Raw genomic sequence first — 17,282 nt, forward strand, 5'->3', positions numbered from 1 at the left:
TGAGGGTCTGTCAGATGCTAGGGGGTGGGGGTGGGGGTGAGGGTCTGTCAGATGCTAGACTTGGTCTGAGAAGCTTCATAGAAAAGCTGATTCCCAAGACATACCAGGTCTTCAGATCCCAGGATTGTGTTATCTCCAATCCTACCAACCTCACCCCATCATTCCTAGACACACAGGGAGTTGAGAAACACTGACAGGAATGAACTGGAACTTAAAACAACAGCTAACGTGCCAACCAAACCCACGGAACAAACAGGAGTTCTCAGAGTTCATAGGCTAAGTTTCTCCCCCAAGGGCACACACTGAAATCCAGTCTCTTGGATTCCACGTGCATTAAATACACTTTCGGCCCATTTAAAAGATGCTCTGTAAGACACACTCACAATGCTGGTAACACCATCCCAAGGCCAATGTCATAGCACGGGCCCCTAGTTAGGGTTCAGAGGCAGGAAAGGTCTTACTTTTTTGATATGTATGGGAAGTGGGCACAGGGAGGGATTGCCTATGACCAATCTGCTCTTCTCACTAACCTTCTTTCCCACGTCCTTCAAACTGGACCCTGGCCTTCTCTGGCCTCCCAGTTAATGATCAGTGCTATGCAAGCCCATCTCAGTGAGAATGGACAGTACTGTGAATGACTGAACAGGGAATTCTTCCCCCATGCACAGGTCTCTCACTAAAAAGGGATATGACAAAGTCACTTTTACCCTTTGGGTTTGTCACTATGTTTAAACAAGGACACTGAAATATCAGAAATAGGGATCCTGATTTCAGAAGAAAACACCATTTATCTTTTAAAACTGTAATCTCTAGATCAAAATTATGTCCAACAAAACTGGAGTAGCTGGGCATGACTAGGAGGGTGCTTGCTATCAACACATTCATGCAATGCTACGCTCCCTTCTCCAACCCCCAGAAACTCTACGATTGAGCTACTTTCATGTACGAAGATCTTCCAGAACTCTCTTCTGATGTTCCCAATCCATTCTGCTCCTATTATACCAAAATATGCCCAAAGAATACAGTATTTGATTTTTTTTTACCCACATGTGTAAAAAAGGGAGGGAACCATGAACAACAGACTTCAGAAGGATCGAGGTTAACTAGATCTGGCTAGCTAGCTCTGACTGACTAGAACGATGGCACAAAGCGCTCCTGTCAGCTAGCTCCCTCCAAGAATCACCACTTGGGACTTCAGCACCAGAAAGCCTGCACTTCTTTCCAGATCCCATTATTGGAAGAATGCGAAGGCCCCACCCTCTTCTCATCCTCATATGTGACAAGACAGGCGAGCAGAGGGTGAAGAAACTGGTGAGGAACAGAACAACGACCCAGGAGGCCTTCCTTCCAGCTCCCTCTCCAGCATCACAGCTACAGTGCTGCGTGCTCAGTCATCAAAATGAGCTGCTCTCAGCATGTCACTGTCAGGGACCCGAGAAACTTAAGCACACTTCATATTTTGTGCTAATTAGGAGGGAAGAGTGTCAATAATTTAGGCTGTGAACCATTTCCCCCACACCCCGAATCCTCAACCATCTATTAAAGTGCTCAGCATCTTCTAAAAGTAAGACATTGACACACCCTTTAAATCCTCAAATAATGGTTATATCCCCCAAAATTCTGTAGGCTAATTTCTGAAATTAATAGCATGTCCTGTATATCCCAAAGAAAAAATAATAAGACCTTGTGTTTAATAACTTAAAATGATGAAAGCTAGTACACTGCAGGGTGAGGTTTTTCTAAGAAAACCAGCCCATCTTGCCTAGGTGCTGAATAAAATCCTGCTGCTGTGAAGCATTTTAAAAAGTTCTCTTATGCAACTGATGCTGGAAATGTGTGGATGATGGCATTTGCTTCATGGGCTGAACAATGCTGGCTTATCTACTAGCTGCCCTTTCATTTAGACCAGTCCCAGAGAGGAGTGCCTGGATAGAGCATCTCAGATTACAGCCACTTGGTTAAGTGGCATCTCCCAGACACCTTCTTCTCCAGGACCCAGGGAAAGGATCTGCCTGTCACCTTTGCACACGGCCAGTAAGGTAAGCCTTTAGCTAACAGCTGCTCACTTGGTGGGAGAGCCTCGTCCACTCTCTGGTACCGGCTGACGTCCTGGCGCACTGAAGGTAGTGACCTCAAGGGCTGGTGGCCATTGGTTTGGGAACCTAGAGTAAAAGATAGAAAGTTACCCAGGTATTTGCATCAAATTGGATCTCTCTCTCTCTCTCTCTCTCTCTCTCTCTCTCTCTCTCCCTCTCCCCCCTCTCTCTCTCCCTCTCCCCCTCTCTCTCTTTCTCTCTCTCTCTCTCTCTCTCTCTCTCTCTTACACACACACACACACACACACACACACACTCTCTCTCTCTCTCTCTCCACAAAAACACACACCTAGGATAGGTTTACTGGCACATATCTATAATCCCAAGACTCAGCAGAATGAGGCAGGAGGCTAGAGAGTTCCAGGCTAGCCTGGACCACACGGAAAGACTCTGTCTCAATACAAAGGAAGCAAGCAAACAATTCAAACATCAGTTCCAAGGCTGCTCGCTCCATTCTCTTTCCGCTCATTCCCCACAAGGATGTAGGCCCAGAAGAGGCTGCTAGAGAAAAGTCCCCAGCATTTAGCTCCCCTTGCTCCTCCCTGCCTCTAACCTGCTCATAACTAACGCTTCCTGGTCACCAAGTGGCCATAAGATAATGAAAAGCAAAAAAGGAGTCAGAGGGAAAGAAGAGGGTAATTTTGGTAGAAAGTAAGTCATACAATAAGAAAATGATTCCTAGGGCTGGGATGCGCCTCGTTCATACAGTTTGCCTGCCATGCCAACACAAGGCCCCGGGGTTAATCGCTACTCCAAATGAAAAGAAATCATTTCTCTTTGAGTCTGTGCTATTTAGGCACAAGAGACTGTACTTTCTCCATTTCCTGCCTTTCTCTAGGACATCTTAAATAAACCAGCCATAGGAGCCATAGTCAGTAAAATTTGATACAAATTTTATGTCTGAACTTGCAACTTCAGACTTAAACAATGCTTGCCTCCTCCCATTGTACCCCATTCACACTAACTTCCTGTTCTGGAGCTTTAAGAGTGCGCAGCTTGAGGGACACCCCTACACATCACACCTAGGTACTGACTGGTTTTGTGTCTTCTTTAAGATGGAAGACTACGGTTTGCCGGGCCTCTTATGTCAGCAATAGATGATCCCTGTTTTAAAAAGACTGAATTTGAACTGAGGTCTGTGTGTGTGGAAATCACGGCATCTTCTTCGGAGCTATGTGGATGGACTGGGAGTCCTAATGCATAAGAAGGTTTTAGGTACCCACACATCTATCATCTGCTTCTTTATCTTCCCCTCCTTGGTGAACCCCAGAGGAGGAATTCACCTCCTTATTCACCTATACATGCATTACAATTTACATATACGCAAGCCATATAATACACACATGCAAACTGTAGACATGCACATGCAAATTATATATTTACACATAGAGCATTATATATCTACACATATGTAAATTATATACCCACATATGTGTAAAGTATGCATATACACATATGTAAATTATATGATTTCTTTTGGAGCAGTTACACTTAAGCCGAGAGTCATGCTATCTTCTATATCCTACCTCCAGTGGCGCCCTCCTCCTGAGCAGTGGCCCCTTCGCAGGCACCTTGGGCATCCCCAGCATCCTCATCTTCCTGGGGCTGGCTATCGGGGGCAGCAGCAGGGGCAGCAGCAGCTGCTCCCTCAAGACTCCCCCTCCTCTGCCAGACCTCCCCCAGTTCCCCCTGCTCAGATAAAGCAGCAGCTTCAGCCCCTGGCCCTTCCTCATCCGGGCTAGGCACCTGCACAGCAGGTAAAGAACTAGGAGTGCAGACGGACTCCTGCGACCCCTCGGTGGGGCCGCTGCTGGTGGGCTCAGCTGCACAGGCCCCATCTTCCTCTTCCTGAGAAGAAAAGGCCGGGGTTTCTGGAAACCGTGCACTCTCTAGAGATGAGCACCGTGTCTCCACGGAGGACAGCTGTGTAGTCACACTCTCATTGCACGAGCTGTCAGCACCTTCCAGGTCACTCTCTCCCTCGGGTCTGGTACTGGCCTCACTCACACTCTCTGTCCTTGCAGGGTCACTGGGTTCTGTCTCAGACGACACCTGGGAAGGTTCAGATCCCTGGTCCAGGGACTCAGTCTCACTGGCAGCTCTGCGGCTCCCTCCAGATGTGTCCGAAGCTCCCGCGTCCACGCCACTTGTGGGCTGATCTACTTCTTGAGAGCTACACAATTCAGTGCTACCCTGGTCTGCGCTGGGTTGAGGCTCCAGGCTGGCTTCATTTTCATCAGGGGCTATACTTGATGGCAAGGAGCCATCTGCAACCTCTGGAAGATTCTCCGGCCTCTCTTCTAAGGAAGCAGTTTCATGTACGGAGGCATCCTCATTCTCGACGGGGTTGTCATCCTCTGGTTTGGTCTGAGATGTTAGGCTCCCATCATCAATTCTCGACACCCTGCTGCACATGATCAAGCCCCCTTCTTCCTCCAAAGAAGATGGGTAGCCTAGGTCTTGCTGAAACTCATGGTCTTCTTCATCTGAGTCTATGTGAAGCATCGCGTTGAGTCTTGTGTCAGTGGGAAAACTACTCCTCAGTTTGGGAGAGGCTCCCATGGACCGCTCAGAGGAGGCTGCGACCCCTGGCCTGGAGGGGCCATTGTGTTCAATAGCATCTAAGTAATCATTGAGTGAATCCTGGCGGCCCCTGGGGGGTGAATTTCTTGAAGAAGTAGAGATTAGGTCCTCTGTGTCGATCTCCAGAGTAGAGCTAGTCCTGAAAGAATGCTTGGGGGTCCCATCAGCAACACTGTCCTCAGACACTGGCCCATTAGCACAAATAGTGCTATCGTGATGGCTCCCTGGCATATCCTCCTCATCAGAAGGGCTGCCCAGGTCTCCATTCACAGTGTGAACTCCGAGAATGGTGCCGACAGCCTCCGGAGATGCATCTGAATAAGGAAGCAGCACTGGTGAGCATTCAACAGAAGATAGAAAGATTTATTGTACTGAAACTAACCAGTTTGCTGAGTTCAGTCATCCCACAGATGACTCTGGGAAGTGCCACTGGCTGTTAGGATTCACTACTCCTTGCTAAATGAGTATCCTGTGTAACATTTGCACAGGAGGTATAGATTGGATCTCTGTAGACCACCTTCAGAATGCAAACGTAATTCTCGGAGCCGTTTTTTTGCTAACTGGACTCTCCTAAGTGCTTTGAAAGCTGGCAATCACTGGGAAGCTATTCCATTTCCAGCACTGAACACAGAACAATTCCATTTAAATGCCAACTATCAATTGAGTAAGACCTACCAAGTGCTTAAGCGGCTACAGACACCTCACCTTCGTGAGCAGAAGATGCGACTTCCACTTTAAACTGGAGGTAGCCACTCACGTGGTCAGCTGGGAGCCGTCTGCCAAGGTTGTAGCTGAGCATTTGGTCACTGCAGGAGAAGAAACAGCCCTTTGTCCTGATTGTACCTTCGCCTTCTCCCCACAGGCCACCCCCAGTCCCACAGGCTGTCCCCTTGAACCTTTCAGAATTTGAAGTAAATACAGGCTTGAGCACAATGTGACCCAGAGGAGAGAGAGCAATATGAGAAATAAAACTAGGTTGATTCCAGACAGTAGCCCTTAGCGTGTGTGTATGTGTGTGTGTATGTGTGTGTGTGTGTATGTATGTGTGTATGTGTGTGTGTATATGTGTGTGTATGTGTGTGTATGTATGTGTGTGTATGTATGTGTGTGACCTTACCTTCCTTGTCTGCAAAATAAGGGATTGAGGCTAATGTGCTCATTCTTGGGGAGCCTGGCCTACCACTGAGTCTCAGGTACTAACAAGGTGTTTTGCAGTGAGGGAGAGTACCAAATCCCATGTCTGGTGCTAGACTGGATCACAACTAGACTGTTGTTCATTTTTTGGCCTGCCTTGGTGGTGGCCTTAGGCTTTTGGCCGGCCCAAGGATAGGATTATCCAGCTATTTCAAGTCCATGTCTATTTCCCAGATTCAAATACAAGGAACTCCTATCCTGAGTCCCATGATTTACTAGTAATTACGGAGAACCAAAAAGGCTAATCAAATCACACGATTTCTGCTCTCACACTGCCCTCTACTGGCTATGCTGGCAAGAGACGCCTCTGCACCACTGTGCAGTAGAGAGACTTTAGTCAGTTTTGCAGCATCAATATACATAGCTTTGTTTTGTAAACACACACACACACACACACACACACACACACACACACAATTCAGTTTATCAGCTGGTAATTCATCTGAATTCATAAGCAGGTTCTGAGACATCTCTTTCTACGATGTTGATATCATTGTCCTAGACTGATGCTGTCAAACGCTTCGCTTTCCCACCTGAGGTGTTCACTGAAGATCATGCGCACACATAGCTCTCGGGCTCTGTTTTCTTTACTCCCCTGGCCACCAGGGTGGAAGCACACACCCTGCCTACCAGAGGAAGACATGAAGGCATAGCTGAGAGGCCACTGGATGTCAGACCTGGGGTGAGATATCCCGCTGAGGAAGCCCCTGCCAGGCATCCTCTGTACTACAAGCTTATTTTACACACAGTCTCCGTGATTCCAGGCTGTTCTGGGCGGTGTTCCTCTTACTGAGATTTTTTCTTACTTGTAGGATACCTGAATGTCCTGCTGCCATCAATATTCTTGCTGAACAGGGAGTTAAAACAGGTATTACACGCATATTACATTGGAATGTTCAATAGAACTCCATAACGACTGTAATATGTGCAATGACAGGGATGCGCCTTCTCCTACTCACTGCTGTATTCCCACCATTCAGGGAGCACCTGACATGCAGAAGCACTTGCACACTCATGAGTGTGCCCAGCAGCCAATGCCAAGGCCTAGTCTCTACTTTCTGACACCTAGTCATGTAATAAAACCAGCATTTTTGTGCCAAAATTGAATGATTGCTTCTCCATTTTCTGCCAAAAACCACTAGTGATGCTAATGAGGGGAGAATTGCAAAAGCAACGTTTAAGGTAGGGAACGAGTATTTTGTAAGAGCTATAAGGAAAGGACTGTACACATCTGTTTTAGTTATCATCTCATTTCCAATGCCCAACACAGCTCTTTACGTTTAGTAGTCACTTAATGGATACATGATAACTAACTGCCAAACAAGAACCATTACTTAGAAGAATTTTAACTGAGAAAAACATCTTGAGTTCAACTCTTCCATATCAAAGTTCAGAAATGCTGCCTATTCTCACAGATCCTCTGAAGAGCATTGCTACTGTATGAAGTGCAGGCCTAGATCCTCTGAAGAGCATGCTACTGTATGAAGTGCAGGTCTGGGTTCTCTTCCTGAGCTTGTCCAGCCCATCCAGACTCAAGCTGCTTCCTGCTATGATATATCATTATATCATATATCATGTGAAGAATATGCTATACATTACAATTACTATAACAAATTAACAACACAAGACTTTCTCTAGATGCCTGAGGCATTCTCCCACTAATCAGAGAAAATGACAACCACAGGACCATGACAAATCTTTTGGAAGGAAGCCGGCCATGAAAGTGTTTACAGCTAAACAAATGCTTTAAAAACAGATGAGGAAATGTAGATTATCCCACACAGCCACGCCTGGACATTATCACTTATTTCAGATAGCTGCAGTTCACCAAACGTGTAACTAACCAAAGTATAGCCCTCTCAAGATGTATTGATTACTCAATAGAAAACAACAATCAGGTCAGAAATATTAACATATGCCAGTATCTGGTATGAAGGCAATGCTTTCAGCCTACTCATGGAGCAACATCTCCATTCTGACACTCTATGAATGCAGTTTGGACTTCCTTACACTACACACAGAGCTGGGTGTGTCGCTCCTGTGGGTGTCCAGCTCTTTAGAAGGCTAACTCAAACACCAGAGGGTTCATGGCAGCTTGGGTCACTGACAAGATTGAGCCATTCCTTGATCAGTCTTGCCGTCAGTACATAAAATGGATACAGATATATTATCTGAATTAGATGACTATAATTAATATAAACCAAGTGAAAAATATATTAGATTTATTGCAGTTGATTCTCACCATAATCATTCACTGTTGATACATGCTAAAAATAATTTCAAAAGTTCTCAAAATATATCTTCTAGAAGCTATAATTATTATCTTTAAAAATAACTGTCATGTCTCAGCTTTTTCATCAGATAAACCAAGCTCCTAGAATTTTGTGTTGCCTCTTTATTTTGTCTGGGCTGTCCACCCACACTGTTCACATCTTCTGAGAGTCAAGAGAAACAGAATCCATCAGAACCTGTGAGTTTGATGGGGCTATCGGGACCTCGTAGTCTCAGTAATTGTTTTCAGATGAGGAAACACAAACCCCAGAAACCTGAAGTGAATGTGTACGCTCAGGTCACCACAGGCAACACTTACAGCCAGAACTCAAGGTGTAAAAAGCAGAGTGAATATGCAGGGCCAGCTTCCAACAGGGAACAGCTCAAGCTTGTACTCAAGATGTTTCAGGGAGCAGCGAGTCTAGAGCAGAGGGACTGAGCTCAAATCTCTGGCTCTCCCACATGCAGCCTCAGATCCTCATCTCTGAAATGACTAGCATCACACCCTCCACCTCTGGGAGTTTCTGAGGCTATGTGGACAAGTCCCTGTAATATTCTAATGATGGACAGGGTAAGAACCCAGCATCTTAGGGGGCTGCCCCCACTACTACTATGAGGAGGGGGCTCACACTACCGCACATTCAAAAGATTCTCCTGAAGTAAAAAAAGACGCCCAAAATGACCTAATGCCACCCTAGAGTACTTGTAGTATCGAGCTTGCTAATGTCCATGACATAACAATGGATGGGACCCTGTTGTATTTCTTAACTACTCACAAACTTATATAGACAGCTTCCAGAAGTGAAAAACTAAAACTAAGTTCCCAAATAAGTTTTTTGTTTGTTTGTTTGTTTGTTTGTTTGTGTGTGTGTGTGTGTGTGTGTGTTTCAGGGATAGAGGTAGGTCCTGTGGATGGAATTTATCAGGATAAGATGAGGGTGGAATGATCTCATGAGAGGGTGTCATAGCAAGATTTCCACATGCCCTCAAACCAGCCAAGCAGCATGAGGATTGTCACTGACTGCTCTCTAGGTGAGACCTGGGAAGAGGACTGAAACCACAGGAGGTGTGTCATGGAAACAAGGTATTTCGGGTCCAGTACACTTTATTGAGCATAAGGGCGTTTTTACTTTTTAAAGAGACACGTTCCACTTCTTATCGACAAGACACCCCCAGGGACCACCAAGCATCACTTCTGTCTCCGCAAACACTAATCTCAGGATCCCCTAAGTGGGAGGCAGTTACCCAGCCTGCCGCTCCAGCAGCCTCTGCACTGGAATGGTTAGTTTTCCCAGGAAGCGTTTGATGATGGGCCGGCTCTTGGCAAATTTGTCTTTGATTTCAATTTCTAAGACATCAGTCAAAAGGGCAAAGAAGGAGTATTTCTGAAATAAAAAAAAAAAAATGTTGGCTTAGAAGACAAAGGCAACATCTTATCATTTCATATATAGAAAATGGTATCTCTTAAACTGATGGCACACAGAGTTCGTATTACCAGTTGCTGTCAACCCTGTACTCAGATAAAAAGAGTAAAAGTCACAAAGATTATTAAAACAAAAAAAGTTTAAAATCTGAGTGGCAACAGAAATCCTTTCATCCAATGATACACTTCCTTGGTTTAGCAGTTACAGGAGATAGTATCAGAGATTAAATTATGCATAATATAATTTTACTGAAGTAAAAGGGAAAATCAGTAATACTGACCTTGTTTCTATTTAAACATTTGACCTCAGTAAACTGTGGAGGCAGGAAGTGTGAGTCATGTTACTTTTCCTTGACAGTGTCCATGCTATGACAGCAATGGGAACAGTATTAGCCTGTTTGACATTTAGGCGCCACTATGTTTATTTAGTATAATAATTAAAGTTCTCCAAAGGGCAGAGGAATTTGGCAGTCTGCTTAATGGAAAATAGTGCTTGCTAAGAATAAGAAAGCCACATATAAGCGTCCTGCCTCTGAGTAGGTAGTCACATCAATAGCTGAAGCTCAGTTTGTTGATCTCCAGAGGTAGAGATGGCTAGACCACACTCTTGGCTACCCCATCAGGTAAATGCACAATGCTCAGTAGGCCGAGGACGAGGTCAGTGTAGAGTGCTTGACTAGCACATGTGGTGACCCTGCCTTTGTTCATGGGCAATGGAGAAAGGGTAGATATGAAAGAGGAAAAGGGCATTATTGCTTATTTTGTCATTGTATCCACTATGAGCTTTCTAGAGCTCACACTTTAAAGTATTTTTATATTCCTAGGCCTCAAGTCACAGTATTTGAGGTAATATGACTTTAAGAGTCATTTGCTATTCTGACACCATAGTGCTTTAAAACAAGTGTGAAAACACAAGCAACATCTGCCACTCAAACACAGGACTGTTCAGGGGCATGCGTTTCCACACTTGAGTCCCAGACTTCTAGACCAATTTGCTCTAATTACTTTCATATTTCGTGAATTATCTCTCTCCAGCTATAATACTTTTATAGCATTGTTAGAACATACTTCTGTGGCTAAAACATTCAGGCCTGATTTAACCAACTATGCCTCTCCCTCAGAGGTAAAAGTTCACTAGAAACATTCTAGACCTGGGATGCAAACAAAGGCTGGATCCTGAGATGCCGTGGGAAGTCTCTGCTTGCCAGTGAGAAGGCATGCTCTGTCTCTGCTCGTATTTGACTCTGTGTGGCTCTACTGAGACAACCCTCTGCCTGATTCCATTAACATGATGCATTAGGAAGACAGGCAGCATAATGTCACTGTGAGGAGCTCTCAAATACCATCAACACAATCTGCCTTCGCTTGGGATGCCGACTTCCTGAATGGCTCGTCTAGCGAGAGAATCTGAAAGTTCATGAAAACATTTGACAAAACCTATAGAAAAAGAACTTTAATGTGGACTGAATACATACTAGAGCCAAAGGTTAAAAAAAAAAATTAAATACAAACCAGCCTTTTCCCCTTTGATTCAGGCTCTACTGTGATTCTGCAAGGTAGTATTTTGATTCTTCTGTTTTTATGAAAACCTTCATATATTTTGTTCCTCGTGAACTTTTTTGCATTAAATTTTATTTTTAAAAATATTAAGATATATATTTATTTCAATTATTAAACCTGTAGCATACCCTAATGTTGCATACCTAGAAGAGAACAATTCAGTAGTCTTACTATATACCTGGCTCTAACAAGAAGCCACTAGCTCATATGCAGTGTACCCTCCTTGCAACAGAACCAGACATCTGGAGCCACCGTGCCCGTACCCGTTAATAGCTCAGGTCTACCCAGAGTTCAGAGGGAAAAGATGAAGTCACCTGTCACGTACGGTCAAGCTGAAGACCACCCCCCACATCACACCTTTGCACCCTCCCCACCTACCCCAGCCGCTGTCACCGTACCTCTCTGTGCCAGATTGGATTCGTGGTATTACTGATGATAGTGGATCTTCTCTCCTGCCCGTGGTGGGCACACGTAGGGAAACTGCTCTTCTTCCCTGGCTGAATGGACATCTTAAGATAAGGGTCAGGATTGAAGAACATCCCTTTCTTGAGCCCAACTGCCCTGAGATCTTTAAAGAACGAGAGAGAGCAGGAGGGAGGGGAGAAGAAAGCAGGAGAGAAGGGAGGCAGCAGGGAGGGGGAAGCAGAGAAGAAAGGAGGGAGGATCCAGACATCGTGGTTAGCACAGACAGCCAAGTTCTTAACTAAAGTTCTAATCCAAAGCTCTAGACAGAGAGCAGCCAGTGACACGGCAGCTGAATTAGTCACACTGTGCGCATATAGAGACGTAGCCCCACTGTGCACATGTAGAGAGTGGCAAGTGGGTCGTGGCTATAATTCCAGCAGAGGGCTCTCCAAGGTGGCAAAAATAACACCAGCCCTTCATCACCTTGCGCCCCTACAGCTAGAATTGCCTTTCACCCCATGTACTTGGGAGTCCTCGCCATCTTTTTCCTGGTGCAGTGTGGCTGGTCAGCCAGAATCTAAGACAAGCTACACATAGAAATTCTTAATAGTCAGCTTATAAAAAAACAGCCACATATGTAAAATTATACATATCTATACTATATATGTATGTATATTATTTATGTGTATGTATGTCTAAGTTTAAACCAGTTTAACTTAAAGTAAAAATTTAAAGCATACACTCATTTGTACTACATCTTAAATGTCATACATATTCTATAATGAATCCAATATGTAAATGTAATTATTTTAAATAATTCTTCAGTTATTTTTTCTATAACCTATAAAGTAATTTAAATATTCGATGAATATCTTATAACTTACCTTATACTCACAAAATGTTTTATATGACACAAGCTGCTAAAAGTCTTAGCTGGAGTCTGCTCAATGAGGATATATTTTAACTGTCAGGCTGACAGGTACACAAACCATGTCTAGAACCAAAGCTGACTTAGGTGGGCCCACAACACCTTTCCAAGATTATTGGTGTAATTAATGTAGCTCTGGAACTAAACCATCCTGAAAGCTGTGGAAGAGACTACATTTTTTATGTTTCAGATTAATCTGGAGGTCTTGAGCACTCCAGCTTAGAGATCTAGTCTGCACAGGCAGACCTGTATTAGCTAGATCATCAGAGAAAGAGACACTGTGTTACAGCCCTGAAATACAGGAGGCCAACCCAGGCCTTGAGGTCTATGAATTCCTCAGAACTCACTCTCGGGAAGGAATAGACTGGTCCACAAGAACTCATGGCCTAGATACAGGAGATGAAAACATACCAGGGCTGGCTAATGACACACAGTCAGCAGTGGAATAGGATAGCACATTAGCAAACATGGAGATATTCAACAGTGAGGCCTTGTGTTAACAACACTGCATGAGATCTAGATTGAAGGCTGACCTAGAAAGCATCAGGAGAGGGAAGGACAAGGGAGGGAGGAGACAGGTGCTCTGTGAAGCTGCTGTCAGCTCAGCATCTCAGTGGTCCCATTTTGGATGCTTCATAAACGATGAAGTCATTATTAAATGTATATTTGCATGTGATTGTTCATTATCTGCATGTTTTCTCTGTTAGTGTAAGGTAGCCTTGAGAAGAAACTGCAGCTTACACATTTATCTTCTTGCCCTTCTTGAGTACCCTTGCCTCAGACTCAAGGCAGATGGATAGCCTCTAGATATTAAGTTCACTTCCAAACAAGGGATTTCCTTGAAGCAAATGCAGAACATCATGGATAGAAACAGCTGCTTACAAAGTCTGACAAACCTAATTTCCTCACAGGCAAATATTCCTTTGAACAAAAAAGTATTCTGTCACCAGATTAAAGACACGGTGAAAAGGGTATCAAAGTTAGACAACCGTACTGCCAACCTCTCGCCCAGTGAGACACTGCACAGATGAATGGATCTTCATTAATTCAGGTGATAAACCGACAATTGTTTGTATTCTGGCAATGTACCCCCTGAATTCATCTCATTTCCATTCTTGCTTCTATTTTCCTTTGTTTCATTGTTCATAAGTAACCCACAAAACATAACGCACCAAAGAAGAACTCAAAGTAACAAGAGGATGCATACTAAATATCCCGGGTTCAGCCTTGTTTAAGACTTAAGATGTTAATCAAGACACAATTTTTGCTGAAGCTGTACAGTTCAATTTTCCGTCTCCTTCCTTATAATAATCTGGCATAGTGCATTTGCAGGCAGCTATTCCAGTATGCCCATGCTTTCAGACAAATATTGTCACCCACTGTCGGTCTACAATTACTTGAATCATTTTAGAATTGATGCTACAGAATTCTCCTATGATTTTTATCCATTTCTGCCCACTCGGCAAATGTCTATCTAGGGAAGAAAAGCACATTACAGGCAGCCAGCTTCTATGTGAACAGAGGTGGGATGCTACCAAAGTATTTAAAGCCGGGCAGTGGTGGTGCATGCCTTTAATCCCAGCACTTGAGAAGCAGAGGCAGGCGGATTTCTGAGTTTGAGGTGAGCCTGGTCTACAGAGTGAGTTCCAGGACAGCTGGGGCTATAAAGAAAAACCCTGTTTCAGGGAAAAAAAAATAGGATTGTAAATACCAGTAAAGATGGACTCGCTGATGTCCTAGAGTTCATTTCTTATTTTGAGGAAGATATCCTGCCTGTGCTTTTACTTTCCAGATAGTAATTCTCCTGCAGTGAGCTAACGGCACTCCTTCTGAATTCAAAATCAATACGTGACTGCCGTGTTAAAAATGATATGCAGCAACCTAACACATCATTCAATAGCTCGAAACTAAGAAATCAATAGAGTATAGCCAACGATCAAGGGGCTAATTGTTCCCTATTATCACCAGAGGCTTCAGTGCCTATGGCTTCCCCAAAACATCCCAGGTCTAAAGCACAAGCTGTCAGGAGGCAGTGCCAGAGGTCGGCAAACGCTACCGTAGATGAAGGTACTTCAAAGTATCTTACCCAGATACTTTAAAAATACCAAAGGTCCCTAACTAAAATATATGCATTGGCCTAATCTCAACCGTAAGCCACCCACCAGGTGACAACTTCTAAGATTCATCAGGAAGTTGGAGGAAGGAAAGAAAAGAGCAGCCTTCAAATGAACAGCTCCACAGGAAGTGAAACGGACCACTAAACAAAAAGAGCACACCCAGCGATGGGAGGGGGTGCCCAGTCTGGATTGGTGTGACTGCTGGGGCTCATGGGTGGAGGTGGCTGCTCTCACGGTCTCGCTGTTTAGATGCTGATCCATTTGCAGGATTTAAGCAGCGAAGATAACAGAGTCTCACTTAAAGTTCAGATGCACTACACCTATAGGAAGTTTCTTTACAGAGTCAGGCAAACTTCAGGCTTCTTTGTATAACTAGGGCCCAGTTGTCCACTTAAATTCCCATTCAAGCACTGGCTTTCTTAGAACATTTTTGGTTTTATAACTTCCAATTCATTCTTGATAGGTCAGTGGTTTTCAAAAAATTTTGACAGTGCCTATGTACAAAATAAATTTCACCTTTTTACGTTGCAGCGCAGTGCACACAAATATTCACATGTACACTTTTTGTCTCAAAAAATGTCAGTTTGTGTAAGCTGTGTCTTATCAAGACATTTCCCCTTTGGTAGTAAGCCCCACTTACTTCTGTGCTAGTTTCAACTCAGTCAACTTCACAAACCACAAAACCAAACTCGGCCTGAAACGGTGCCGTAACTGGATGGTTTGCACGCAAGCAGCTGGCATGCTTTGCCGAACAGAAAACCATTATCTTATTACTTGTTGAATTTTTTTTTTAATTTCATGAAACAGCTATCTGTGCTCTAATTTTTTATGTGCAATCATCACGGAAAAAAGTATGCCTTTCTTTTGTTTTTCAAACCTTTTTCTATCTCCAGTTGAAGAAAGCATAGCTGGTTTTAAGTCAGCAGGGCACTTTCCATACACCTTCGATATACTCACGCACTCAGAGTCCTTCCTTCCTTCATGAGAGAACCTGGTAGAAAGAGTGCTTTCTAGACATAACAATCATTTAATTTAATCACGGTAAGATATATTTGACTTTCTAGAAGTATGACCAAAGGAACTCAAAATAAGCTAGCTTACAGGCCATCTGCTACTGTAGAAAGAATGGTGATGTCCTATGCTGAAGCCACACAGCCTCAGCCGAGGCCACAACCAGACACTTACCTGTCAACGTGAAGCTGACAAGTTTCCTAGAGTGCAGGCTTCCTGAAGCACCTCCTTCCATGCCTTCCGCCCCCATCTGAGGAGAAAAATGCGTGTGAAATTTCATACTGGAATCATGTTATCAAATGCTCCAGGGACCCTCATCTGTTTGGACTTACAATGAGGTTTTTTTTTTTAATGTATTATAATGCATGTCTACAATTTTTCAAATTTTAGAATAGATATGCAAATATAGGTTCCAAAATACAGGATCAAAGAAAGGTTCATATTTAATCTTTACCCCATTAAAAATATGAACTTTGAAATCTTTCTTAATATAATCAACCTACTTTACTGTATGTTCTGTCTTTAATATGAATATAGTTTTGCATGGTACACATTCCTATAATCAAGCACTCAGTGGGATGAGGCAGAAGAATCATAAATTTGAGGCCAACTTTGTCTGTCTGTCTTATTCTCTCTCTTTCTCATATGTGTGTGTGTGTGTGTGTGTATGTGTGTGTGTATGTGTGTGTGTGTGTGTGTGTAATATAGTTGTTGATGGTTGCGGTGTTTCTGTTACATTTGAGACAAGGTTTTGTTATATAGCTCAATATGGCCTGCTTCATTTGGAGAGACTCCCTACCTTTGAGATGAGATCACTCTTGATATCCAACCAAATTTTTCAACCATCATCATTTCCCCGCCCCATAATATTGGGCCATTTTGGCCCATCTTTAGCAGGAATTTTTCTTAGGTTGATTTGGCAAGAGTCACTGTATCCTCCACCTGCTCTCTACAAAGCCCAAATTTTGAATTGGCCTTGAACTCAGGATCTTCTTCATTTTTCTTCTCAAGTGTTGGGATTATTAGAATATGCCACCATGCCTGGATGGATATACTTGATGCATAATGAATATATTTATATTACTACTGAAACTGAACATTAAATGCCTTCACATTTAATAAGAAAGCCAGGAGTAAGTACTTGACTTTCATCAGACTCATTAATATGTGCCACGTCATCCTCCCTTACTTCATATCTCTGCGTATTCACATGGGCATCCTACCTATGTTCAGGCTTCTGCTGCAGTGTAGTGTAGGCACTGGGCTATTGGAGCTAGCCATAACAGGACCATGTAATGCTACTGTATAATCACTTTTTTCTTAAAAACTTTTGAATAAATTGAATCTTATATGAAGCCAGTAATTTAAAGACCACAAAACAAATCTAGATCTTTCTTTCAATTTCTGTACAATTAGTGCACAATTTATGATTTCTAAGAATACAGTTCTTCATGGTACTCTGACAAAAGAAGTCCATATTACAAGAAGAGAGAATTAAAACAGTCGATTCTGAATATGTAGAAAATGAAATCACACACAGAATTTAATTATGAAATTCATATTAAACCCTACCAAGGTTCCTTCCCTGACCAAACTTTAGTCAAGCTCATTTGAGCCCTCAGCTTAATCAGGCCTGACCTGAGGCGTCTTTCTCCTACTTGGTAGAGTATAAAAACTCTACATCGTTTAGCAGG

The 17,282-nt window shown here is 43.4% G+C and overlaps 1 protein-coding gene across 7 annotated transcripts in view; it reads right to left on the reverse strand.

Moving 5' to 3' along the window:
• The window catches only part of Hecw2 (HECT, C2 and WW domain containing E3 ubiquitin protein ligase 2), a 382,291-nt gene that overhangs the window by 115,342 nt on the left and 249,667 nt on the right, over positions 1-17,282 (reverse strand). For all 7 annotated transcript variants that reach the window (XM_031367485.1, XM_031367488.1, XM_031367483.1 and 4 more), the window contains 6 exons: positions 15,763-15,838; positions 11,526-11,695; positions 9,390-9,529; positions 5,385-5,485; positions 3,623-4,993; positions 2,067-2,162 (listed from right to left, as the gene is read on the reverse strand). In XM_031367485.1, the coding sequence (XP_031223345.1) occupies positions 2,067-2,162; positions 3,623-4,993; positions 5,385-5,485; positions 9,390-9,529; positions 11,526-11,695; positions 15,763-15,838 (1,954 nt within the window). The remainder of the gene's footprint in view (positions 1-2,066; positions 2,163-3,622; positions 4,994-5,384; positions 5,486-9,389; positions 9,530-11,525; positions 11,696-15,762; positions 15,839-17,282) is intronic.

Source organism: Mastomys coucha, unplaced genomic scaffold, assembly GCF_008632895.1.
Source record: "Mastomys coucha isolate ucsf_1 unplaced genomic scaffold, UCSF_Mcou_1 pScaffold14, whole genome shotgun sequence".
Taxonomy (NCBI): Eukaryota; Metazoa; Chordata; class Mammalia; order Rodentia; family Muridae; genus Mastomys; species Mastomys coucha.